The sequence below is a fragment of the Ambystoma mexicanum genome, chromosome 3q (assembly GCF_040938575.1).
Source record: "Ambystoma mexicanum isolate Mex_15411 chromosome 3q, UKY_AmexF1_1, whole genome shotgun sequence".
Taxonomy (NCBI): domain Eukaryota; kingdom Metazoa; phylum Chordata; class Amphibia; order Caudata; family Ambystomatidae; genus Ambystoma; species Ambystoma mexicanum.
In genome coordinates this window covers 448269469-448297424 of record NC_090926.1, presented here as the reverse complement: position 1 = coordinate 448297424, position 27956 = coordinate 448269469, and the positions used below count along the sequence as shown (strand labels likewise).

Sequence of the window (27956 nt, the reverse complement as noted above, 5' to 3'; positions counted from 1 at the left end):
TGACAGACAGCGAAGAGTGGAGCTGATGTCTAGAGAGCCTACAGTGTCTGGAGGGAAGTGGGGTTAGTAGACACCCTCAGGCAAATGGGCTTTTTTAGGCTTTCCCTGAGCAGTCTAGAGTATATCAGATCCTGAGAGGGAACCAAGATGTTTCATGATACATTGTAACAGATATAACATTAACTAAAGGAATGCCCACATATAGATGTCTTTCAATAATACATTTTCTTTAGTGAAGGTAAGTCAAATTATGTCAATTTTACATTTGAGCAGAATTATTTAGAAAGAGTCCTTTTAGCGTTGAGGGGTTGTGACTCTATATTTAGGGTCACCGCCATTTCTGTAGTTAAATGAGTACTGTTTTACCGGTAGTACTCCTGGGCCATTGGAGACCTGTACCTGCTCAATGAAGAGTTTCTCATCACAATCAAATGGAGTGATGGACTGACTTTTGATTAAATGAGTGGGATACTGGTCCTGATATTGTGGTACTCACAATGTTAAGCATAGGCCTAATATTAAAGCTAGAGCAAGGGTTTGGTTATATTCGGGTGCCTCATTGGTGGAGAAGATCGTGGTTAGGAATCTTTGACTGTTTCCAGCTGCCAGCCACTGCTTTTGTACTGCCAAGCCTAGGAATCTATCTAGTACCCATCCTGTGTGTGTCTGGTACTCCAGCCTTTTCAAATCAGGAACATGTAGAGAGGTGCAGCTAGGATTCGTTTGGGAGCCGGGGATCTTCGAGTGTTGTGAACTCACTTCACCTGTCCGGTCTTGGGAAAGAAGGGTTGGTTCCTCAGTTCCCTCTGGTCAGTTGTGAAATTCACTGTCCTCAGACACACAGCTCGTTTACCTACAGATCCGTTTTGGCAAGGCGCAGTCCAGCAATGCTTCCTCATTGCTCTCTTTGGTTTGTCATTGCCTTTTCTTTCAGGAGTCATTCCCAGTTTAAGCATATTTTTGGATTAAATAGGATGTTTGGGAGCTGAGTGAACACTCGGCATCCAATCAGGGTGTTTCGCTTTTTTTAAACGTTTGCCCTCACTCAATCATTGGGAGCTTTGACAGACAAATATTTTGTGGAATACTTCCTGGGCTTTCTCTCAGGTGTGGATTCCAGCAGGATTCCAGATACCCATTTGTTCAAGCAGCTGTATCTGGTGTTGGTCACTGAAGCCCTTGTTCTCTGAGCATGCAGCTGTCATGACCAAATATGCCAACATCGTTATCACACACTCTGTCGCAGGAACAAAGCATATGGTAAAATATATTGTACAGGCATTGCCACTAATCATAGACTGGCACCAAATAAATGTACTATGAATAAATAACCAGTGAAATACATTCATCGGAGCAGACGTGGAGGAGAGGTGAGAATTGGTGTGCTGCAGCATAATGGGACCATCTGTGTGCTCTCCCCGCCTATCACCACACCCTGGGTGGTGCAGTATGTTGTGGTGCATTGCAGTGCATATATCTCGGAAAATGTGTTTCCTAGGGCATTGAAACGCTATTTTTGAGGTTTGGGACCTTCAGGTTCTGTTCCAGGCATAGAGATGGTTAAAATGAGCTTTGTCTGGTCCTTCCATGAGCACATTTATGGTCTGCGCGTTGCGGGGCAAATATCTCAGAAACAGTGCATCTTAGGGCCTTGAAACATGGTTTTCAAGGTCCCACGACGCTTGAATTGAACTCTGTCCGGTCTTTTTAAGACTACCTTGATTTTTCGCCACTTCGAGGCAACCGTCTCATGTGTGCAGGGGCTGATATCCAGGGAACGGCATCGGCCCCACATGTAATGTAGCCAATGACATCTGGACAGTCCCAACAGGCAACTGTGCTAAATGTGGTGCAGATTGGTGGAACAGTGTGGAAACAAACAGATTTTCCGTTGTATATATATATATATATAGCTAGATTGTTCTGATCACATTTGTTTTTAAATAACGCTCATTCGGTCACCTTGGACGTTACTCACAACCTCACTCTCGGCCTTTACATCTCTTACTCTGACTTGGGCTGTACCTTAAGAAAAGTCGGATTGTAGTGTACGTGGAGCAAGTAAACAACATTACAACATAAGAACATAAGAGACAATCAATGAGAAAAGGGTTACACTGCTCTGCAATACAGTAAATGTCCTAGGTGGAAGGTTAAAATCTGTGAGTCTGCATGGGTTTCTAGGTGAGTTGCTCAGGTCTGCAATATTGTACAGGGCATTATGGATTGGCTTCATACAGTATCAGGGCCTGGCTGGATAAGCCAGATCTGGCACTAGATTTAAGATCCTGGGTGTGTTATAAGGAAATTGAATGGTTTCAAAAGACAGACAGCAGTGGGTTTGAGATGTACCTGTCCGTAGGATTTGGGCTCGCCTGCCCATCTGCCCTACTCACAGCCAAGCATACGATGTCAGCAGCCTCAATCTTTCCGTTTGGTTCGGAACTCTTGTCGCTCTCGTAGAACAGGAGGGATCTCTCCAATGAGCACCAGACCCTGTGGAACTCTAGATCAGAAGAAAAGAACATCTGTTATGTAACTAGCAGATGAATAGCTCCAACGTCATCTTTACCATGGATCCAGCCTCTTCCCTGTCCTACCATTGCTGTGAATGTCATCCAGTGGTCCCAGACTATGTCCACTTTCCTTTTTGTCGCTACGCTGTAACTGTTTTCCCCACTATCTAAACGCACATGAATGTTCGTCACATTTTCTATGCGTGACAAGTTCTATCAAATGGAATGTACAGATAGTGAAATTCAAGAATTAATACTGAAGGGTGATATATGGAAGTTGTGAGGCAGGGATGGTATCAAGAGAGACACAGACCCAAAAGTAACAGTTTGAAACACCTTTATTTAGTAAAGATCCGGGATTGGTGTAATACCTAATTGGCCCTAACTCTAAGTGGGTTGTTCCCTCAACTGCTGTTTCTAAGGGGTGTTGATGTCTGCAAGTACAAAACAAAAATCTGTCAGTGTTTAAACCTATGCTTGCCCTCACTCTTTGACAAAATGTGGTAGGAAGTCTTCTTAAAAGAAAATAGTGGTTCCAAAAAGAAATAAAAACCAAGGCTGGTTGCAGGTGGTATTCCACCGGGTGTAGTTCTGCAATGTCATAAAAATTAGTACAATCAACAAAGGGTTGTTCGTGAAACCTTCTCCACAGGGTGCTGGCAATATTTTCAAACAACTTTCAAGGTCTCTGGTTCCTTGGGATTCCCTTCCTCAAGTTCAAGTTTCAAACATAATACAAAACATTTCCTTATAGGCTTCTCAGGGTCCCCTACGCCAAGTTTATGCTTCTCTGTTTCAAAATAAGTATTCAGCTTTAGTGGTTCTCTCAAGGTTCCCTAGCCCAAGATTAGGACCCTTTGATGCAACACACAAAGGTTCAGTTTCCAATAACTCTATAGTCCTCTCAGGGTTCCCTTCGCCAAGTGTAGGCCCTCTTTGATGTAACATAAAACGTTCTGTTTGTCAGGATGCACCCTTCGTTAATCACAGTTCTTTTAGGGGCATTATCAGAGACTTTCAAGAACATCAGGCTATTTGTTCCTCCTTAGCGCGACTACTCTGATGAATAACCCCTCACCTTTTCTTCTACTTTCACAAGTCTCTTAATTTTACTGTGTTGGGGTTCCTGCACCCCTTTTCACACTTTTCATGCCTTTCATGCTTTCTTCTGGCTTTAGTGTGCAACTGTGCACACTTGCACCTGTTTCTTGATTATTTTCATTTTACTGTGCCTCTTGAACACTCGTTCCTTTTTATCATGCTCACTCACACTCTTTCCTTGCTTTCAGGTCGCTTGCACCCTTTTCTTGCTTTCAGTTCGCTTGCACCCTCTCTGTGCTTCTTTCCCTGTACAATCCCTTCTTTTCTTGATTCCTCGCATCTAGGACCTTTCACTTTTAAAGTTCATTTCTCCTTTTAACTAGCACATTAAATCTTGCTTCCTTTCTGTCTTCTTTCCTTTCACAACACTTGCAATACGCTTTCCTTTAAACTTTCTTTACTTTCATGTTGCTTGCAACAATGTTATATAAGCATATAACAACCAGCTAGTTGTGCCCCCATTTAAACCGAGCACTGCTAGAGGCAACAGCTTCCCTGTCAAAGCAGCCCAGTTGTGGAACGCTCTCCCATCCTCTTTAAGGTCTGACCAATCCTATCCACACTTCAGACTTAACTGTATTAAATGGCTCAAAGAAAATGACCTATAACTGATCGACACCAGGACTACCTACGTCTTACCCAACTGTTAATCTGTAGCTGAATGCATACTTACATGCTCATCTCCCCGCTTACTCCACCTTGCTTTTTGACTGTCAATGTATACTGTGTATACACCTCTGTGTACAAATACCTGTGTATATAACTCTGTATATAACTCTGTGTACAAACTTGTAGGGTAATCATTAGCCTGTTGTCAATGTATCCTGTATCTACTTGGAATGTGTAACTGTAACCTGTAAGCTTAAAGTATTCTTGCACACGCGCCCGGATACCTTTGGGTCTGGCGCGTGCTATAAATAAATAAACAATGTTTCTGTTCTGCTCCAGCCACCAGGACGCTACTGAGTTTCTCTCTTCTTTTCTCATGAAACTCACCAGTAAGCGTGGTGCTGACAAGCGGTCTTCCTCCAGTTGCTTGGGTTGAGGTCAAGGTCTCACCACCTGCCTATTTGACACTCTTGGGACTTGCACAAATCCCAAGGGAACAAGCAGTTCCTTAGACACTGCCAGCAGCTGCATTTGAGTGCCTCGCTCCTGCTCCTTGGAGAAATGGCTCCCTGGCCACGCCGCACCCCATCTGGCATACTGGGTCCACATCTTGGCACTCTGTTCTTTTCCAGGTTGTCCCGGTCTTCCGCACAGCTTCCTACTGGTGCTTGGCTCCTGTGCTCCACACGGTATCTCTAGCTTATTCATTCCGCTGTGCAGAACCACACCTTTTATAGTCCTCAGTGGAGTCAAGTGTGCACAGTTGGGGAAAAGGGCCTGACCTTGCCTGACTCTATTAGTGGGACAATTCAAAGGAGTTACATGGTAGGCCTCACTTTGTATTCCTATGTTGTTTCTATGAGTAATCCCCATTGCTCCTGATCGCCTCTTCTTCGTCACAGTACTTATTGGAAAGGGGGAGATGGGGTGTGATTGGAAATAACCCATTAAGACTGAGGGAGAGTGAGATGGTGGATAATATCCCACCCTTGGGTATTCTCCTCCCAATCCCCTGTGGCCCTACACTCAGGTGATCCTCCCTTGCTTGTCCACCCCCAGGGTCAGAATCCAAAAGTGATGGCGCTTCCCTGGCCACCTGAATGAAAGCTCCCGGGGAAGTAGGTGAGAGAATACAATCCATCATAAGCACTAGCACCTGACTGAGCAGCTCTCTAAACTACTGTTTTTCACCCTGCAGTTTGCAACACTTAAGTTTGAAGTAGCTTGTGTCTCTAGGCACAGTAGTCTTGGGACACATGCCTGGGCATACCCATCCTGATCTGGGGGACACGTTTGGAACCAAATCTATATGGCTGGAAGGATTTGCATGAAACGAGACCACACCCGATGTGGCTATAATGTTTCCTTCTGTAATGGCATAGCAGGGTGAAAAATGATGGCTTTGAGGGTTACCAAGAGCAATACACGTGGTTATGATTCAATCAATACGTTCTATCACTGTTGGGTGCTGCATACGTAACTCTATGTTTGACAGGAATGCACAGAAGTGGGCTGGTAGCTTCCTAACTACTAGCAGTGATGATGTGATCCTGAAACGTGTGTGGGGTTGCGTAACGTTCATATGTAGACAGAAAGCAACCTATCCGTTTGGGCTGCCTACCTCTTTTCGGGTTGCAACAAGCCTAATTTGCATATTCGTTTCCCTTTCAGTAATGGCATAGCAGGATTAAACAACAATGGTGTTGAGAGTTACCTACAACAATGCCAGTTGTTATGGTTGATCCAAAACCTTCCATCCATCCATCTCCGGTGTTGCACAGTGCTAGGGAGAATTCTCATTTCTGTGCTAATTCCCTTCAACCTTAGAGACCCTTAGCTCTTTTGCTGGAATTTAGGAATTTTAAATTTTAACGCTGGAGTGAGTGAGCCCTTTTTCTCACTCTCTAATGTGTTTTGACCTGATTTGAATTATGTGTTTCCTCTGTTTTTGGAGTCTGACAAACTCCATAGGCATCTTTCTTTTGTATGGTGACACACAGCACCTTCAGGGCAGTGGCACAGAGATATCTTTTAGATTCCTCCTAAGGTTTAAATACCATTTCTTGTGTGAACTACAGTTCCCTAGAACAGTAAAGTGAAATTGACTCTACTTACCTTTTCTCTTTGTAGGTTCAGCACACACTCTCCTATGTGGAGTGCTGGGGGGTTACTTAGTAGCCCCTTTTCCTACCTACTCATGTAACATTTTTTAAGTTACCCCTACTACTTTAAATGGCTGGTGGCAGTGGTTTAATTTTCCTACCATTGTGCTTTTATACCGCAGGCTGAATCTTCAGCTTCAGGATAGCACCCATGGGTGACCATTTTGTCAAAATGGCCCTGGTCTTCTTTTTCCACCATTTTCTGTCTGTTAGGTCTTTCTTGGGTTTTACGCACATCAAGCCATGTTTGAGCCCTTTGTTCATTTTGCCTTTGGCAGGTTTCAATACTGAAACCTGCCCAGTGTGTCTGGAAGAGCAGGAGGTGAGGGAGGTTCCTGAAACTCCCCTGTCCTTTGTCTTCAGGAATGTCTGAATGCACCCAGTCTTGATTGGCTCGAGTCCCCTCACCAACGTACAGGACTCAAGGAATGAAGGAAGCCCAACCGGTGTCCAAGATCGGTAATGGTGCTGTTTACCAAGCGCTGAAACTGCGAAGTGCCGCTGATCCAAAAAGAGCCTGTAGCTTCCGCCAACCTCCGAATTGCTGAGCAGGAGTCCTCCAGATGTCCTCCCTCTTGTCCCCACAACTGAGGCCAAGGAACCCAGAATCTGCATTACTGCAACCAGACAGAAGTCAGCTGAACCACTCTTCTTCTAACCAAATGTACTGTTCTGACTTGGGGAACTTACCTCAGTGTCTTTAGCTTTGCTCTTCTCAGTTGAGACTTGCATTAGCTACTTTGCTAGAGTTGATTTCAGCTCTACCCTTCACAAGTGTAACAGCTTGTGACCCTACAGAGATTTTTCTTCAACAAACTCTATAACTTTGGACAAGACTTTTACTATCCAAGAAGGGCTTCCGATCCATAGACTTTGCTCCAATTGACTTTCGCTGTCCTGGCTTCCTGCAGACCCTTCTAGTCCATTTGACTTTGATACTTACTGTCCCTCATAGGTGATACATTGGTTTTAAACTAATATTGCTGGGAAAGGTTTTTATCTAGATTTCATTGGAAGATTTAAAGTGCTCACATGCTCTGAGAACCTGCTTAACCTTTTTCCTTCCTCTAACCTTCCTTTTCTACAAACCTCAGGATCTACAAATTGTACCAGGGATATATAAATGCCATTACTGTCCTAGTTAGTGAAGTCTCCCCAGGGTGTAGGATGTGCGTAAGAAGCATCTCTAAAGAGTATCTACTAGCTTTGTGTTGATTCTGGAAAAGTATTTTAATGTGTATTTGATTGCTACATATATTGCCCTTCTTAAAGAATGCTTATTTAAAAACTATTGTTAAATAAATAATTATTTATAACAAAAACCTTGAGTATAAGTGTTACTTGGCTACTTGTATTTGTGGATGTCATTGCTACAGCTCTACAGCTGACATTTACCCCTCTTGAGATAAACCTAGCTGCTCAGACACACTACCAACTTGTGTAGTACAGGCCTATACCAAATAGTGGGTTACCTAATACCAAGAGGACAAGTGTTGTGGTTTTCCACAGGGTACTACACCAATTCGTGCCTAACACTCATGCATCATTTAGCCTGAGGTGCACAGACAACATTATGGGAATAAAATGTTAGCAACCCTGTGACCTATCTCTATGAAGTATTCTGAGAAGCATTACAACCCGCCGATCAGCCCATGTACTACAGGTATAGGGCCTAAAGGCTTTTTCCCAGATTTACCATCTTTAGTTCTCTTGGTAGGCGTGGGCTTTGTAATCACTGGAGTCTTGTACAAGTAGCCGCAGTGCACCACGGACTGCATTATCTCGTCGTACACCCTGCTCCTATCAGGATCATCGGGATAGGTTGTATCTGCACAGAACAAAGGTTATCAGGTAATAAAAAAGAACATTCAAGCCCAGAGGTTCCAGTGGACCACTAACAAAATATTATTTAATTTGCAGATTGAATAATTAACTGTACAATATCTCCATTCTCATTCACTTAGAGACTGGGTAATATTACATATGTGCCAAGGTGAAAGAAAGACACTTAAACAGGGGAACTACAAACAGCAAAAGACAGCAAACATAAACTTTCTAACCCACAGAGCAAATGACAAACACTACACACTTGTCTCTCCATTAATCACAGCATCCAATGAGCAACTCCATAGTGCTATTTTAACATATTGGTCTAACAATGAACACTATAATATTGCAGTTTTTACCTGAAGATATTGCAGTCTCCCTGCAACCCTGCAACAGTGTAGATTGACACTGGTAGAGGTGGTCCCAGGGAGAGCCACCAGATACGGCTATCCAACTAACCCCTGTAGCTCCTATATGTAGCTCAACCAAACTGTCCAATGTGAATGTCTAATAGGTATCTGGGATGAAACCTGGACTTGTGATGTCACACCAGGATAAAACCCGGTGACACATGCTTAGAAGCTGACAGCTCTGGAGGATACTTGTTTTTCTGTTGTGATCCCTAGCATTTTGTTCGCTAACAAAAGTGACTTTGACCCATGGCTGAGTCTTATGTTTTTGTGGCGGGGAGTCTTTGATGGCCCCAAGTGTTCTCTGCTGATAATTGGGGTGACTGCTATAGAGCCCCAGCCACATCTATACACAGTGGTAGCAGAGGATGGTTCGGCGAGAATCCACCTCGTCCCCCCACCATGCATATGGTGCTGTGTGGCGACCCGCAGAAATCGATGTTTAAAGCCATGTCTGGAGAAACACAGAGGTTGACAGGAGCTACTTATGGAGGGAATTCCTGCCTGCTTCCCGTGGGATGCCTATCAGACCGGACGGCAGAGAGGCAGGTTGTTGGAGAGTCGATGTGCCCGAGAGACTCAGCAGATCACTGAGTGAAAGTATAGACTCAGCTATATGGCAAATGTGGGGAGGGAATGTCCGCATGGTGTTTTTTTACTTTATTTTAAATGTATTTATTTATTGGACATTTGTATGGCACCTATACAGAGGTGTTTCCAGGCGCCACAAGATAAGAGGGCCCAGGGGGACATGGGAATTATAAAAAGATCTCAGGCCCAAGCCCTGCCAGTTGCACGCCTGCACTGCCTCCCTGGCAACCTCTGCACCTGGGGACTGTTTTCTGTATCCCTACAGTCCCCCCACCAGCACTTATGTCTGCACACACCCTGCACTTGCCACCAGCTAGCCGTTCTTTTATTTATCTTGTTATTTATTATCCCATGTACTGCACTTTCCCCTCCCCCCGCACTTGCCTTTTCCCCCCTTCCCTTGCACTTGTGCGATCTGAATGACACCTGGCCTAGTAAGATCGTTGTCTGTCTTCCCTCTGTTCCCCCTCCCTTGCCTCGTCGCGCCTTGGAACACTTGTGTATAGGCGCGTTATAAATGCCATATCATATCATATCATATCTTTTTTTTTTTTTTAATTTGTTTTGGCTTAAGCCTTTACAAAAATAATACAAAATTGTTAGCATAAAACACATAAAAATTACATTAAATTTCATTGTTTTCCCCCAACCCTGCCAATTTTCTATTTTTCGGCTAGATCAATGTTTTGAAGACTTTTGTCCTTTATTTTATTTTGTTAGATGATCAGTCCATTTTCTGTTATCACCTGGATTGCTGCAAACGTCAAAACTGCGTTGCTTCCTGAGGTAATTCTGTCCCAAAAGAGGTCTGAAATTATGTCTTCCTCTCTCCACACAAAGTCTCTGAAAAGTCTTAGTCGTTGAGGCCATGTGCCTTCACATTCCATTAGAACATGCCTTAATGTTTGTTTGGCAGGGTTGATGCAGATTGAACATAGTTTTTTTGCCACGTCCCCTTGGTTGCGCTTTTCCAGAACAGCCCCACATTGGACAAGGTTCAGTCTCATTCTAAGAAAGTCTGAGCGCAGTTTCCTGTTTGGGGATTTTAGTAGATAGCAAGAGAGACACCCAAGCTTCTTTTCTCCCTTCAAAAATGGATTTTGAGTTGGTTTATCTCTTACTCTTTCTACTGTTTCGATCCAATCCCATTGTTCTAGTCTTCTTTTCACTTTGAGTGGGTTTAGGATTAAGGTCTCTTTGTTTATATCTAAAGTCTTCAGTCTTTCCAGTGTTCTCGCCTCTAACAAGGTGAGGATAGTTGATTTTTTTTTGCAGTGTTTCATGTCTGAGGTCTCCATACAGTGTCGAGTCCTTACTTATTGCTATTTCTCGAGACAATGTAATCAGCTTCCAGTCTGCCATATAGTTCAGCGATTTTAGACCTAGCTCAAATCTCAAGCTTTTTGAGGAGGCACAGTTTGGGAGACCCAGAGCTTTTTTCCATAGGCGGCCCTCAAAATTGTCCCAGTTTATAAACCAAAGATCGGGTTTGGCTTCTAAACCATACAGGATGACTGGGACCACTTTGGCAAGGTAGAACTTTACCAATGGGAGAATAGAAAATTTACAGAGTTTATAGTTTAATTTGATCATTTGTGATGTGAATTGTGTTACTTTAGCCATTATTTCACTTTCTGCTTTGTATATTGCTGGATGGGCATGGATGTTATATCCCAAGTATTTTATGGTTTCTACTGTTCTTATCCGTTCTCCTCCCATATTCCAGTTTATGTGTTTTGTTTTTAGTAGCGGATGTTTGAAAATCAGGATATTTGATTTAGCCGGGTTTACTGTCAGTTTGTTTACTCCCACATACTCACTCAATTTGTCAAGTAAATGTTGTAGACCAATTGCTGTTCTGTCGAGGAGAACTATATCATCTGCGTACGCGAGCCAACATATTTTTCTCCCATTTAATATTGGACTTAACAAAGCAGATGGTTGCAAAAAAAGGCCCATATCTGCTAAGAACAGGTTGAAGAACAGAGGCGCTCCCAAGCACCCCTGTCTGACCCCCCTATTTACTTCAACCAGTCTTGAAAGATGTCCCATTGCATCGAGCCTTACTCTCAGATTGGTTTCCCTATGTAATTCCACTAAGATGGACAATAGTGGTTCTGGCATTCCCCATTTCCGGAGTTTCTCCCAAAGTAAGACTCGTTCTATTTGGTCGAAAGCTTTGGACAAGTCTATCCAGGCTCCGTACAATGTTTTTCTTCCCCCTCTTTTTTGTTCATTTAAGATACTTAGAATCAGGCCATTAAGAGATGTTGAATGGCCTTTGCGGAATCCTGTTTGAAAGCGTGATAAGATATTGAAGTCTTCCACCCATTTTGAGATGTGATTTAGTAGAAGCTTCATAAAAATTTTGCTTTCAATGTCCAGCAATGCTATTGGTCTATAATTCATTGCTGCACGACGATCCCCATGTTTAAAGAAGGGTATTATAAGGGCCGTTTTCCAAGATGCTGGGAAAGTCCGTTTTTTTAGTATTTCATCAAAGAGAACAAATAAAATCTTTGACCACAGGATAGGTTCGCTTTTCAATGCCTGATAGGTCAAGCCATTTAGTCCCGAGGCTTTGGATGTTGAGGAATTAATTATGATTTCGTATATGTCCTCTTCATTGAATTTAAGTTGCCAACGGAGTTCTGGCTTGCTTCTAAATTCACGATTGTTGTCACTTTTATATGTCTCTGTCAAATATCTCACCAAACCATCTTCTGGCACTAAATTACATAGTGATTGAGTGTGATCCCCTTCGAATTGGTTCATTATTTCCCAGAAGTTTTTGCTGTTGCTTTCTCTAAGGGTAGTGAGTATATGCTCACCATCTGTCTGCATCCGAAGTGCTTTATGTGAGATTGACCATGATTTATAATTTACTTTTTGGTGTTTTATCGCGATTTGCATTTCTTCAAACGAATATCCTGCTTTCCGAATGTCTCTCAGAGCTTTTCTATGTTCTCTTTTTCTTCTTTGTGTAGGTTCATCAAAGGCATGTAGATGTTTCTGTTTTATTTCTCCCGCTAAATATTTGGGCGCCAAAGTCGCCCATAAAAAGTTGGTGAATCGGTCTGGGTTACATTGTATTTTCCAGATATGTTCAGGGATCCCTTTAAGTTTTCCGTTTAGTTTGTCTCCCCCATCTTTGTATTTGACAACTCTGAGTTTTCCTTTTTTTTCCTCTAACAACTGTAATTCTCTTTCAGTTTCTGTTGTAAAAATGTTTTCAAATGACAGCTCCAATCTGCTGTGGTCACTGCCAGTTTCTTGTTTTATTATTAGAGTGGAAGGCAAAGCCTGCAAGGTTTTTGAAACAAAAATAAAATCCAATGCGGAGGATGAGTTCCCTCTTTGCCATGTTATATACGGTTCACCATCCTGTATGCCAGCTACCATGTGAAGATCCCATTGCTCCATCAAATCCCGCCACTTTTTTCCCCTGCTCACTTTTCCGTGAGACCTTCGACCTGAATCTCCTTTCTGTGGATATGAACAGTTCGAGTTGAAGTCCCCTGCTACCACAATTTTACTGGTTGCTAAGGTTGTTTTTAATAGTTCAAAAAGTGCTGCTAGATCTTCCAAAAAACAACTTAGTGTTGATGTCACTGGGTTCCAATAAATATTTACAAAGATCCAGGTTTTAGTGGTTTCTTGTAAGTTTACTTCAGCTCTACATGCCTGGATACCTTGGGGATTTTTCCATATTTCTATTACGTTTTTAAAGACTTGGTTTTTCAATGCTATCAATAAGCCTCCTGAAGGACGCCCTAATGGTTTTTGTGCAGCTGATAAACAGTTCACTGTATATCCTTCAATAATTAAAGGATTTACCAGCCAGGTTTCTTGTAATAGGACTGCATCTCCCTGGTTGAATAGATATGTCTGTGTTTCTTTACCTCTGATGACACTAGAGCCTCTTGTGTTCCAACTAAAGATATTTAGATTTTTCCTTCTAAAGTCGCTGCGTGCCCAATCCCAGCTTCTGTAATACTTCTGTCAGTATTTCTGGAAGGAGCATGAGGGTATTGTCTTTTGTCTTGGGATCTTTTTCTGCGTTTCTCTTTCCTGTAACAATCGCCTCATTTTGGGATGATCTACCTTTGTTTGGGCATACAAGGTTGCGATGTTCACTCATGAAGATTTTTTTTCTTTCATTGCATGAGACCTCTAAACCATAGGATTCCATTTCAATTGAGTTTTGTAGGATAGCGTTTTTTGTTTTTTCAGACGTCAGTATAAGTTCTACCAGAAATGGATCATTTGACATTGGAAATTTCACGCTCTCAATGTCCTCAGATTTAAAGGAATGAAGATTTTTAATTTTGTGTATTATGCCTAAAATCACTCCCCGATTCAAGGATTTATGGTGCCCATAGTTTGATCGCAGCCTCAGCCAAACCCTTTGAATAATGTTTTCCCTTGGTATGCTTTGGATTGACTGATTGCATATTATAGAGGGGGTTTGGATGCCTGCAGTGATCTCCTCATGCTTTGTAGGGATGTCAAGTCTTACAAATTTCCCTTCTCCATTTTGAATTTTCATATCACTTGTTTTAGATATGTTTTTTTCCTCCACGTTTGCTGAGACAATTGAATTGGAGAGAGTTAGGCTTGGTAGCCACCTGTTTCTTTAATAGGAAGATAGGGGCGATTTTCCTGCTCTCATGTTGACTTAGAGCAATGGCTTTCCCTTTGGATTTATTTTCTTCAAGCTGGAGGTTTTTTTTTTTTAGAAAGATAGGGGCCCATTTTACTGTTTTTACTGTGGGCTCCTTTTGGAGTTGAGCGTTTAAGTTGTTTTTTGCTGGTAATTTTTCTGAATTTGGCTGCCCTTTCGGAACCTTATCAGCCTCTTTATTATTTTTTTTTTTTAGATTATCCTTTTGCTCTGTCTCCTCCTCTGTTTGCAGACCGATGCTTGCTTTTGTTACCAAAGCTATATCATCCAGTTTGTTCCCTTCCATTGTTTTGTTCTTCTTAGGGGTGGCAGTCTTACACCTCTGGTTTCCCTTTCCTGTGACGGATTTATTTCTTTTTGTGTGATTTTGAAATGTTTTAAAGTCGCTCGTAATACTCTCTTGTTCCTCACTGTGCCCATTTGGCTGTATTTTATGATGTATTTTTCCATTCTCTTTTTCGGTTTTGTTGCATTTCAGCCCTTTATCTTGTTTTCTTTTCCCTTTAAGGTGTATAGACTTGGATCACTCTCTCTTTGGGAGACGATTTCTTCTTTTTCTTCTACCTCTTGATGTTTGTTCCCCTTGTTCTTGCCATTCTTGTGATTCACCCACTTGTATGTTTTTCCGATGATCACAATCTGTTTCTTGTGTGTTATTTCCAATATCTGCATCTTCCTCCATTACGATAGCGAGTCTTAGAAATTCTTCCATTATCGAGTCTGACAGCGGTGTATCATCAAGTGAATACTCCCGATTTTTTTCTGGAGTTTTCTCTGCTTGGGCTGGAGACGGGTGTCCTTTCAAGGTTAAGAGAACCTCTTGTAACAATCTGTTATTAAGGTTTCCAATTTCATTTTTTTCCTTCAATAATTGCTGGATGGAGAAAATGTCAAGTCCTTGTTTTGCAATCTCGAGGTTTAGAGCCTGAATTGGAGTGCTCAGTTTTGTGTTAAGGACGTTTGCCAAGCCCACTAAGGTAGAATCACATAATGCCATTTCTTTTGTCATTTCTAACAATGTCCCGCTTTGCGATTGGACCTCTCTTTTTAACATCTCAAAGACTGTGACCAAAGAGCTAAGAACAAAGTTTAAGGCTTTCAATGTGTCTGTGTTTAACTTTGTTTTTGTCTTCTCATCATCTTTGAGATCTGCTTCGCTTTGTTCCTGAAAGAATTGTGTAACATTTTTTGTTGCTTGTAGATTTTGTAACGATGGAGGGGTCACATTATCCTCCTCAAATTGAATAGGGGCTTCTTTTTCCAGATTTGTTAATGTGGGATGCATTTCTGTGCTAGAAGCCGGAGTTTGGGATTGTCTTGGATCTTCCCAGAGGATGAGTGATTCTCCTTCGATGTCGCTATGGCTTTTGTGTCGTTTTCTCCCAAAATGACTTTCTATTTTGCTTTGTATCTTTTTTGTTGTAACGGTATATTCCAAACCCCGCTTCCAGTTGTTCACTATTGCAATGTTTGGGTTTTTCTCCGTGGAGCTTTTTACTGGAGTAGTATGAGATTCTTCAGCATGTATCAGTACTTGGATTTGCTGCGGGGTATTTGGATTTACATTCTCCTGCACATGTTGAGCAGTTAATGTATTTGCTTCCTGATTCTTACTTAAATATGATCCATCCCCTGCTCCTTCCATTTCTTTTGTGCTACGAAGTTTCATTCAACTCTTTTTGGGTTACAAAACACTCTATAAAAATTGCAAAATAATGCGTATATAGTAGTTTGAGACCTGGATGGAATGGAGCTTTCTGTGTCAGATGCTTGCAACCTAGGATGTGTGTATCACGATAGTCTATCGATGAACCCCTTCCAAAGCCCAGAGAGGTCAGTATATCCCGAATCTTATTGGGCACAACCAGCGCGATCAAAGGAAATAGTATCCCGCAGTCTTGCGCGGTATCCAATCTCAAGTACAATACTATACAGGTATGATGAGGCCCCTTACCTCGGTTCCACTTGATTTGTTGTTAGATAATACAGGCTCTATTTGGTTTCCGATGTAGGTATGATGGGTGATCCTTTATGGGGCCATATGCGCCACACAGCCGCAAAACAGTCAGCGCCCTTGACACCGTCGGGCTTAACGCCGCAAGGGTGGTTTGTGCTTTGTCTGGGCAGAAGGTCACGTGATCAAACAGCTGATCTGGCCAAGCTCCGCCTCCTCCAGGAAACGAGCGTTCTCGGAACGAAGTCTTTTGCTGCTTCTAAATGCGTGTTTCACTAACAACAGGCACAACAGGCAGGAAAGATAAATGCTCTCCTCTCAGAGCGCTCCTCCTATTTACAATTCTGCCCAGAAGCCGTCAACGTCCCACGGCCCTCGCTTCTTGCTCATATCAATACACCAATAAATAACAAATAAATAGTTATATTGGCCTTGTGACAATCCTACTGTGCAAGTGCATGACAAAGGTGATAAGTGCAAGTGGGTGTGGGGTAGAGGGAGAAGTGCAGTGCATGGGGTTCCCCCAAGGGTGGTGGTGGGCAAGAGCTGGTCAGGCCAAGGCAGGAAGTGCTAGGGGAAATAAGGGGGAGGGGATGAAGAGTGCATTTGACAGGGGGACTGGGTTGGGATAATGCTGGACAGCGAGCCTGAGATCAAGTGCTGGCAAAGGATGCTGGGAGGGAATGGTGGGAGGGGTAGTCTGGTCCTTGTAAGAGACTGAAGGGACCCTGCCCCAATTGCAGCGGCAGGTTGAGGGTTTAGCACGGGATTGGGAGAGGGAAGGAAGAGGAGAAAATGAAGGTCTTGCGACGTTTCTGGAACTGAAGAAGATCCGGCTCAAGTCTGAGGGGGGAGGGAGGCTGTTCCAGAGGGAGGCGCCAGCCGAGGAGAGGGATCTACCTCCCACTCTCTGCTTGGAGAAACATTTGACCTGTAGAGTGTTGGAGCCAGAAGACCGATGGATATTGTCTGGGAGGTATTTTGGGAGAAAAAGCTGGATGTAGAGAGGTCCCAGGCCCCAGATAGCCTTGTGGATGATGCAAAGGGTTTTGAATTTGTTCCTTGCAGTGACTGGGAGCCAGTGGAGAGATTTTAGGGCTAGAGAGATGCGGTCCGTGTGTTTGAGGTCAAGTATAAGTCTTGAAGTACTATTCTGGATTAGTTGAAGGGGGCGAAGGGAGGAAAGAGTAAGGTTGATGAAGAGGCTATTGCAGTAGTAAAGCCTACAGAGAAGATCGGTTCTGAGCTTCTGAGGGAAGGTGAGGAAAGGTAGAATGCCCCTGAGGAGATGAAGCTGAAAGTTGGACTTCTTGGCAAGGTCTGAGATGTGTGGAGAGAAGGAGAGAGAGGAGTCAAAGATGATCCCAAGGTTTTTGTCTCACAAGTGGGTGATGGGAGGGTACCCAAGGAGTCTGGCCAGAGAATAAGGGGGAAACTAGGAGCAGTTGTCTCAATGAGAAGGATCTCTGTCTTGCTGGCGTTGAGGCAGAGATCATTGGCAGAGCACCATGTCTGAATAGCAGTTAGGCAGTCAGGTATAAGGCAGAAAGAGGAGGATGAAGAAGGTAGGGGAGGCAGCCAGAAAGAGAGCTGTGTGTTGTCTGCATAATAGTGGAAGTTAGGGGAGTAGGTTGAGATCAGGTGGGCCAACAGGGACAGGTAGATGTTGAAGAGCCATGGCGATAGCGTAGAACTCTGAGGGATGCCACAGTTAGAGAGTGAAGTTTAGGAGAGAATAGGACCCATTAAAACTTGGGAGGGTCTGTTAGAGAGGAAAGAGGTAAGACACGCCAGTGCCCTGTTCATTATGCCTACGGTGTCACAAAGACAGTTTATGAGGATGGGGTGGTTGACAGTGTCAAAGGCAGAGGAAAGATTGAGGAGGATCAGAGCAGAAAGAGTGTTAGACTCCAGATTAGAGAGAAGGTCTTCATTTTGGTGTGGAGTGTCAGTTGGGGGATGACCAGCTTCTCCATGAGTTTGCCCAAGAACGGGGTGATAGATATAGGTCAATAGTTAGCTGGGCAAGGGGGGGTCAGCAGATGGCTTTTTTAGGCGAGTGCACAAAGAGTGATTGAGGGGTTGAGGGAAGGAGTCTGTGGCAAAAGAGTGTTTGCAGAGGTCAGCCAAGGCAGGGGCGGGAGTGTCGATGTTGTCCTTGATGGTTTGCAAGGCACCTGTTTAGAGAAGAATTTCATAGAGCGGACAGCTTTAGAGAGCGGACAACTTTAGAGATCTTATCTGGTGCAATGGGAGAGAGGGAGAAGAGAATGGGTGGGGTGGGTAAGAGGGTACAAAGAGGTGAAAGAAAGAGGGAGGTGGGGGGTAGCAGAAGACAGAGAGGACAGGATGTCAAGAGTTTTGGAGGAAAATTGGAGGCCAGTGCAGAGCATAAGGCCTATAAGGGAGGAGGAAAAGAGTAGACTGTGGTAGTATTGGCGAGTTATTTGTGGCTCCAGACATGCGAGCTTCAACATGAGCTCTTTTCTTGGAGCAGATGGTAAGACAGTATTGCCTTTGGAGAAGACGGCAGGGGATGAGCTAGATGTCTGCCACTTCCACTCTGCCACTTTGCACTTTCGTTTCAAGATGGCTAAGTCAGAGTCATACCAAGAGTTGCATTCAGAGGCAGTCTTCAGGCAGATCCTCATGACAGGGGCAAGGATGTCCAGGGTTTTGGGGATAGAGAGATGGAGGTTAGTTAGGATAGAGTCAGAAGGAGAGGCCAAAGAAAGGGGTGGCGGAGGGATGAAGTAGAAAGCAAAGGCATCGACTGACACATGCTTCATCAGTCGAATGACAGAGAAGGAGATTGGCAGTGTGGGGGAAGGTGAGTGGGGAGGCCAAGGAAGGAATAGAGGAGAGGGGAGTGAGGGGTAATGAGGGGGTTGGAAAGTGGGATGTCTGTCGAAAACGAGGGCATCCAGGGTGTGCATTGCAGAGGGGGTTGGACCAGAGGAGAGGATAGTGAAGGAGCGAGTTGTTGCAGAGGTCACGAAAGAGAACGGTGGCCACATCAGGGGAGTCTAGGTGAATGTTCAATTCCCCAAGGAAGATGCGTTTGGGGGAGCAGGAAAGAAGAGAGGAGGAGCGGTCGACCCATTCAGAGAGAAGAGGGAGGAAGGACCAGGAGGTCTGTAGATGGTAGTGAGGGTCACAGAGAAAGAAGGGGAGACAGTCAGTCTGCAGATTAGGCTTTCAATGGAAGAGTAGGATTTAGGTATTGCCATGAAATAACCAAATGGAGAAATGACAGTATTTCTATTTTTTAATAATACAGGGTGAGACCCACCGCGCCCCTCACCCACTTAACTATTACCCTTACCCCACCCCACACCTATATTTTACTAAAATGTCTCTGAATTTAGAAATTCATTGGTAAAATAATTTGGTTATTTCTCCATTCGCTATTTTGAAATTGAAACATTTCTGCAGATTCCGGACTGAGTGGGGATGATGGAGGCAGGAACCCACTCAGGGAAGATCAGAACACCTGCGCCACCAGATCGGGAAGGTCTGGGGTTGGATATGATCCTGTAGCCATCAGGAAGAAGAGTTTGAAAAGCAGTGACAGAGCTGGCCTTGAACCATGTCTCAGTGAGGGTGAGGATGTCAAGGTCAAGGTCTTCAAGGAGGAGACAGATGTCAAGTGTTTATAGGCAGAGCAAGAATTGAGGGTAGCTAAATGAAGCTGGTGAACCCCTATGAAAGATTTGCGTGGGGGGGCACAGGGGTGCGTTTGGGGATGGGGGGATGAAGGACAGAGGAGTGGAAGGAGAGTGTGGTAGGTGGAAGAGGCAAGGGAGACACCTGTCCAGAAGCAGAAGGTAGTCATGGGCCATGATAGTGCCATTGTGCCATTGTGATAGACAATGGTGCATTTGGAAGATGCAAAGTGAGCCAAGAGCACTTCCCATCTAGTGTTTCCAGTAACGGGTGGAAAGAGAAAGTGGACAGAACAGATACCATATGGGGTGTTCATAGGTTAGTTGAAGGAACAGAAAAGAGGATTTATGTGATAGTCTGTTTATAGGAACCATTGGTGGAGGTGTCTGCGATGGGCAGACCAGGGTTGGATCATAGGAATGCCTTTTTTAGTTTCTTCCTTCCAGTCTTTGTGAGAGAGGGAGGGTGGAGATGGAGAAACAGTTACAAAAGATAGGGGAGATGGAGAGCACCATGGGGGGGAAAGGAACAAGAGGTGGGGGTCAGATGATAGCGGGGAGAGGGTCAGAGGCACTATGCAATGACAGAATCGCACCAGACGGCCAAGCAGACAGAGAACAATAGGTGCACTGCAAGTGCACAGATTTATCGGTCAAAGATACGTTTGTAAATGTACCTAATTTCGAATTATGCAGAAAGCACTCTAAAGCATACAAAACAAAATGGCTGCACAGATCGAAAGTACACCTAAATTCGAATTTTGCTGGAAGCACTCTAAAGCATACAAAACGAAATGGCTGCACAGATGGAATTTGTTGAAGGTTTTTTTTGATGTAAGGATACCTGTTTGTTGCGAGGTCAGTTGGGCGGTCAGCTTAGCTTGCGGATGAAAAATAAAAAATAACAAACTTCATAAGAAAAAGGAAAGACACAATATATTGGTTTCCCTGTGAGTGAGGCAATTAATCTTGGTTCATGGATGATTATTTAATGGGTTACCTGTGTTAGGCAATTTAGCTTAGTTCATGGATGAGTATATGATAGTTTACCTGGGTTTATTGGTTAGCAGAAGAAGCTACCTTATATCGCGGAAGGTGGTTTCTTGATTTATCACTCTGATATGTATTCCTATAAGGCGACACCATAGAAGAGGGACCACATGATTTAATGGTTTACCCTGTTAGGAGAGCACAAAGACGGACGTGGATACGTTATGCTGCATTTGTGGTTTTGCTTGGGGCAGTTCATGAGCGGATATATTTATTGAAGGATCGAGTATCAACAATTCTTCTTCTACAGTATAGGTGAAGTCACCTGTGAGGTTGTTTAATAGGACCTGAAGTATACAGAACGCGGTGGAATTTAGTGGGCAGTTTGCCGATTGTGGTTCAGAACCAGTGTTGTGCCATTGGGGCGGAGCTTGAGAAGCATATGAGTGAGTTGTGATTTGGATGTGTCGAAATTCCGATTTGAGGTCTAGTAAGCATTGATAAAGTGTTATATAAGATGACGAAATGAGGGATACATATCTTCAACGCTTATGCACGAGTCTTGGCTGAATTCCCTCTGATGCTGCTCTAGCCATTCCATCCAATTACCACATGTTTCAGAGGATCGACAGGGGAAAAAGCGCAGTGGGGTAGTTATGCTTTGCAATAAACACCTAAAGTGTCATCTGACTCCTAATGAGTCACCTGATGAATCTGAAAGTCTTGTGGTGAAACTTAATATCCATAATAAAGTCTCTTTGACCATTTTTGTCATCTACAGACTGCCCAAAGTCATCCCCTCGTTTGAGTAGCATTTTATTGGCCCCCTTAATAAGCTTACTAAAGCCAATACACCTGTTATCGTGCTTGCTGATTTCAACCTTTGGCCTAATAAACTTTTCAACAAGCCAGCCAACTCTTTAGTGACAGCCCTTGACTCCATAGGGTACCTACAGTGGGTGTCTGTACCAACCCACAAAGGTGGGCACACTGTTGACTGTATTCTGTCGCACTGTCTATCCTTGTCTGATGTCTAAGTCTCGGCATGTCCGTGGTCTGATCACTATCTAGTTTCCTATCTTGTTCATCCTCCGGCCTCCCTTTGTAAAATAAATGCTACCCCAAGGCTTGTTAAAGAATCCAGAATTTTAAAAAAGATCACTCCTGAGAAACTATCCTCCATTCTCAAACCAAAATTTAACTGTCTTGAAAAGTTTGATAACACTACAGAACTGGCCTTTTTTTCTCACTCATACACTTATTTATTTTGCAATTTGTATAGCGCACTGAACCCAGAGGCACCTGTTGATCTTCTCGCCCCTCTCCAGACCAGATCGATAAAGCTAGGGTCCAATAGGAATACTTGGTTTAACGAGGCCTTCCTTGATCTGAGACATACTAAACGGGAAGCTGAAAGAGATCGGCATAAATCCCCCGTCTCCAATAGCCCTCGCCAACTATAAACAAAGAGTGCAGAATCTAAAAGCAGCCATTATTGCAGCTAAGACGGCTACCTTAAACAAAAGGCTCTCACATGCTGAATCTAATTCCAAAGAGCTCTTTATGATCCTAAGGGAATTCGAAAGCAAGTCTCTGACTGGTGCCAAGGACTTCATGATGAATTCAAATAAAAAATTCCAAAACATCAAGATTCCATCTTTGAGCAATTGAAGGCCAACTCCCCCATTCCAGCAGTTTCCTCTGATGCATGGAAAAATGCCAGGCCACTTCCTCCCTCTAATGAGAATTAGTTCTTCTTTACTCCCTGTACTGAGGCAGAAATGTCTAAAATCATAGGTACCATGAAACCCACTGTTTGTCGTGCTGACATTTGTCTCTCCAGCATCTTTAAAAACTGTCTGGAAATCTTAGTGCCTTGGGTCATGAAGCTGGTTAACCACTCCTTTGCGGAAGGCCACGTTCCCCAGTTTCTGAAAGAATCCTGGATCACTCTACTCATGAAAAAGAACAATCTTGACCCTCCGAAGGCAAAGACTATAGCCTATTATGAAAGTGCCCTTTCTGCTTAAAATTCTGGATCGGTTGGCATATCTCTGTAGTCGGTGTGCGGAAAATTAGCTAAACAACATGGTGCCAGTGCACGGCCATTTAGGACATTCACTTCCAAACCACAATGAAAGTCTACGATTCTGCGAGCTCAGTTCGGAGGCAGGCATGATTTCTGCAGCGGTTGGAATATTTTAGCACAGAGTAGATGAGTTCACAGTGTAGAATAGTTTGCGTATTGTTCTCAACATGGTATGTTGGGTGTGCGGGAGACCAGGGCACATAGCTCGAGTTTGCAGAGACAGAGGCGGGATGCATCAAAATCGGGGAATGCAGCAACAGCACACATATCATACAGAACAGACTGACTATTATGCTCAAGTTCAAATGCAAGCGCAGATACACGCGCCACAACAGACACATACCCAAGGCATGCAAATGCAGCAATATCAGCCATGATGCAGGGAAACATGCAGCCATCACAACCAGCACAGCGGGCACCGGTTCAACAGAACATCATAACCACAACACATGCAGACTCCACGATGCAGACTCCTGTATGCAAACTGGGAGGGGCGACTGTTGTAGTGGGCAATCCATTCAAAGGGACGGAAATATCATTATATCCGCAATAGGACAGCCCACAGACAGACCTGAATGTGTTTGATCCTATCAGTTACACAGAAACCAGTGAATATAATGGGTAGGGACATGATGTGCCGACTTAACATGACCATTTCATTTCACAGACAAAGGGACAATGTGCTCAACACCAGGGGTTCATTACATGAATGTGAGGGAACTCATACAAGCTTATTGTGGCCAGACGGTACAGAGAGGGGTGCCAGTAGACATTTAACTGTTTTCATATGGGGTGGAAGTAATGATAGCACGGTTCCAAGGGATACAGGGTAGGCTGTTACGCATACCCAATGAGTTCTTATTTAGACTAGAGATTCCCTTAGATGAAAATAAATGTTATGTTATGTTATTTTGCATTTATATAGCGCCCTATGTCCCATTGGTATGGTCTGAAGGCGCTGGTAGGTTAAATGCCCTTGGGAACCAGAGTTCAAGTCAGTAGAGAGAGTGGAGAGAGTCAAAGGTGCGTGTGAGCACCGGATATGTGTGCAGCTGGTGTGGCAATCGTGTAATAGCTGCTTCTTAGTGGTAGATGTGGTGGTTAAGAGATCAGTAGTATGTGTTCGTTCTGGCAGGATTTATCCACACTGAGTGTAGTTGCGTTAGGCCTGAGGAGAACGCCTGGTTGGGGGGTGTGTAACCAGCAGTGTTTACTTAGAGTGATGTGGAGTTTGCGGCAGATGTTGGTATGAGAACAGTTATACCGAATGGTGTCATAGTATCCCTGTTTTTGGTTGAGTGGTGGTGTAAAGAAGAGAGTAAGCGTGGTGATGTGATGTGATGGGTTACATGCTCTTTCAAACGCTCCGTGCACTCCAAACCATTCTATGTAGGTCACGCAATTCTACGCGCTCCAATCCGCTCCACGCACTCCAGTCTGCCCCACACACTCCAGTCCGCTCCACGCACTCACGCACTCCATTCCGCCCCATGCACTCCACTCCACACACTCCACTCTGCTCCACGCACTCCACTCCGCCCCATGCACTCCACTCCGCCCCGCGCACTCCACTCTGCTCCACACACTCCAGTCCGCTCCACGCACTCCAGTCCGTTTCATGCATTCGAACCTCTTCTATTTACTCCGATCCATTCTGTGTATTCTAAGTTGTTTTATGCACTTCATCCACATATTTCACCCTTAACATCTACATACTTCATCTGTTTCATCCACATATTTCACACGTTCCATCCACAAACGTCACCCGTTTCATCCACATATGTCGTCTGTTTCATCCACTTACTTTGCCCGTTTCATCCACATACTTCGTGCATTCCATCCACAGACGTCGCCCATTCCATCCACAGACGTCATTCATTCATTCATAGGTGATCCTAATAGAATTCAAGACAGTTATAGTGAGAGACAAGAAAATAGTATTGCATGGGACTGATGACACAGGATGATCATGAGGACAGTAATTGCAGTGGGGGAAAGGATACAGGTGGATGGACATGACAGATGAGGAGTTATTCCAAGATGATCGATCAGATAGTGAAGTGGTCTTTGACAAAAACATTGCATACAGGGTATAAATACACTACAGGGAAGAGCCACAGAGAATGGGCATGTTGTGAAAGGCAGCACCACCATTTCTAGAGGAAGATTTGGGGCGGGTACTGAGCAATTTATGGACGAACAGTCCCTATGACGTTGGTCTGCTAAAAGGGACAGTGGGGGTCAAGATAAAGCTCAAACCAGGAGCTATTTTACAAAGAGCAAGACAGTATCCCCTATCGAGGGATGTGGACAAGGGCATTTATGAGACAATTGCTGCATTAGTGAAGCAAGGCATTTTGGTACCTTCAGAATTGCAGTTTAACACTGCAGTGTATCCTGTGAAAAAGACATCCGGCGGATCGTGGCATTTTATTCAGGATTTGCGTCCTTTGAAATAAATAGAATAAAACAAATTTCCATTAGTTCCGAACCCAGCAACAATTCTGTGCAGCATCTTGTCGGAAGCTACACACTTCACGGTAATAGACTATGAACGCCTTCTTTTCTATACCACTCTATTAAGAGTCACAGGACTTGTCATTGTTTCTATATAGAAACCGGAAGTGGAAACACACAAGTTTACCACAGGGATACTGTGAGTCACTTTCTACCTTTAATAAGGTCCTCCAGATGGATCTTGGCAATGTACACATGGAGAGCACCGTCATACAATATGTGGATGACATTTTGACATGTAGCAAGTCAGAAGAGCAGTGTCGAAATGACTCAGTATACTTGCTGACAGTCTTGGAAGAAAAGGGTTATAAGGTGGACAAGGCAATATTACAATATTGCCTAAAGGAAGAGGTATATATAGGGCAGCTGGTATCATAAGAAGGGTGGAAAGTGACTCCAGAATGGGAGGAGGCGATCCGTAGAATGCCAATGCCAAAGACAGTGAGAGAGATGCAGCAGTTCTTTGGCCTTTGCAATTACTGCAGAGAATGGGTGTTCAACTATAATACATACACAAGACCTTTGTTGAGCGGGCTCAGAGAAGCACAGAGAGGGAATGGCAAGTTGCTATGGACACATGAAATGACTGAAGCATTCCAGGAGCTGAAAGAAGCAATATGCATAGCTCCAGTGTTAGGGATCCCGGACTACCATGACAAATTCTATTTGTTCTCACACTCCAATGGAGTAGTGATGACTGTGGTACTCACACAGAAGACTACCCTAGGGCACAAGCCCATGGCTTACTATAGTGGATGATTAGACCCGGTAATGAGAGGACATTACCCTTGCGGACAAGCTCTGGCTGCTGCCACATTCACAGTAGAGAAGTCAGCGAGTATTACTGTGGGTTGTAGCACCACATGTTACGTGGAGCATGACCTCTTTGCAATTCTTGAAAGACCGAAGAGTACACTGACTACACAGAGAGCTTCTGGGTGCAAGGTAATTCTCTCAAATCCAGCCATCAAGGTAGTGAGGTGCAGGACTGTAAAACCGGCGATGTTGCCTGATGCAGTTATCAATCTGCACCACAAGAGGACGATTTCAAAGGAGATGAGCTACACTAAGGTGGATTTGCAGGGAGACGTTCCCGTACAAAGATAACTACACAAGGACTCAGGAAATGTTGGATGATTACTGTAACATAGATAAATGTATACAATATAACAGAGAGGGGTCACACAAAGGAGAAGTACAGATAGTAGGAAGGAGTTACAGTGTCCTAAAACAGGACCCAGAGAAATAGGAGAAATGTCAGGATGCTGGGAAAGACTGCAGATGCTGGTGTTTGGACAGGTATACACAAAAGACGGATGGAAGGAAGGAGTGGTTGGGAGTAAAGCACATGATCTCCTAAGAGTTCCAGTGGAAATAGCACAGCAAGAAAATGACAAAGGCCTCAAAGAATGGGAAGCAAGTGCCAAACTGCTCACATGGCTGGAAAACAAAGCAGGGCCGTGCACATCATACTGCTCAAGGAAGCTGCTTTATGTTTCCAAAATGATGGCGAAGTAGAGGTTGGGGACAACAAAGGGTGTAAGCAGATTTTGAAGATAGCAGGCATGAAGGTCTGAACAGAAGTGCTCATGGACCACTACAGGGCCTGCGGGTCAAAGGCATACCTGCGGCTGTCAGGAATATGCTTGCTGGTACGTTTAAACACACCAGCATTGGTAGTGCCTCAGAAAAACATACAAATAGAAGGGTTCCCTAAAATGGATGCTCACAACAGAAGGAAGAGATCTGTAGGGTTGACCAGAGAGAAAAGAGGGATCTATGCCTCATCAGATATGGAAAAGGCATTGGATGCAATACCACCAGAGCACAGGTTGTTGCAGAACTGAGATGTTGTTTGCATCTATTGTTCCAGCAGTCCAAGCAAGCACAAATGCCAAATGGCTCCATATCACATATTGGGAGCTGATACAGACAACAAACTCAAACGTCAAGGGGTTCAACACCATCTAGGAAGAGCTGAGAGCAGTTAGGCTGATGGCCCTCCAGAATAGACATGCTCTAGATCTCCTTACAGCCATGGAGGGAGGCATTTGTGCCAAGATCAGATCTTCTTGCTGTACATTCATTCTTTCCCATGACAAAGACAATGGGACCCTGACTAAAGCCATCAACCGGCTTTCTGGGCAGTGTAGAAAGACAACTGAAAAGACTCTTTAGGGATGTAGGTACTGATAGACGTAGAGACTGAAGAAGATGAGTAAACAAAGACACAAAATGCACTGAATTCACAACTGATACAGTGTCCTCTTTTCCAAACAGGAACTGTTTTTGAGTTCCCATACCCAACAGGAACTGTTTCTGAGTTCCCATACAACACCCGTGACTATTGGGGAAAATGGTTTAGTGCACCCCTGATGAAGAATGCAGTTATGTGAGATGGAGCCTGATCATGCTAAGTACTATGTACATGGACATGTTGGAGGGATAACAAAGGTTTGGTTCCCGAAATTGCAGATTAACAGAGAGTCATGTAGATAGTGTGGTCAACTCGTTGACCAGAGTGGGAATTGTAGACGGAGGCGGGGGGATATGACCCACATGCCTCCCACACTACTCTCAACACAAAGGCCGAGAAACGACAGATATGCCTCACTCTCAGGCCCATCACTGCAATCATTGATGTATTGCAGGTGTAAGAAATGTTACTCTCTCAGACAGCCATTCAGACCATGCCCAATTGATGATTTGGACGATACTGAAATTACTTCAATTGAGTAAGTCGACTGACGGCAAAACCAGAAATCAATGACATCATCACTGACATCACGACATAGCTGTACTTATACATGAATTACATATTTATTCATTCATGAAGCTGCA

At 43.9% G+C, this 27956-nt stretch overlaps 1 protein-coding gene across 6 annotated transcripts in view; it reads right to left on the bottom strand.

The window, feature by feature from the left end:
* ARAP3 (ArfGAP with RhoGAP domain, ankyrin repeat and PH domain 3) overlaps positions 1 to 27956 on the bottom strand; it is a 582982-nt gene that overhangs the window by 182841 nt on the left and 372185 nt on the right. For all 6 annotated transcript variants that reach the window (XM_069654121.1, XM_069654122.1, XM_069654120.1 and 3 more), the window contains 2 exons: positions 8085 to 8216; positions 2353 to 2506 (listed from right to left, as the gene is read on the bottom strand). In XM_069654121.1, coding sequence (XP_069510222.1) covers positions 2353 to 2506; positions 8085 to 8216 — 286 coding nt within the window. The remainder of the gene's footprint in view (positions 1 to 2352; positions 2507 to 8084; positions 8217 to 27956) is intronic.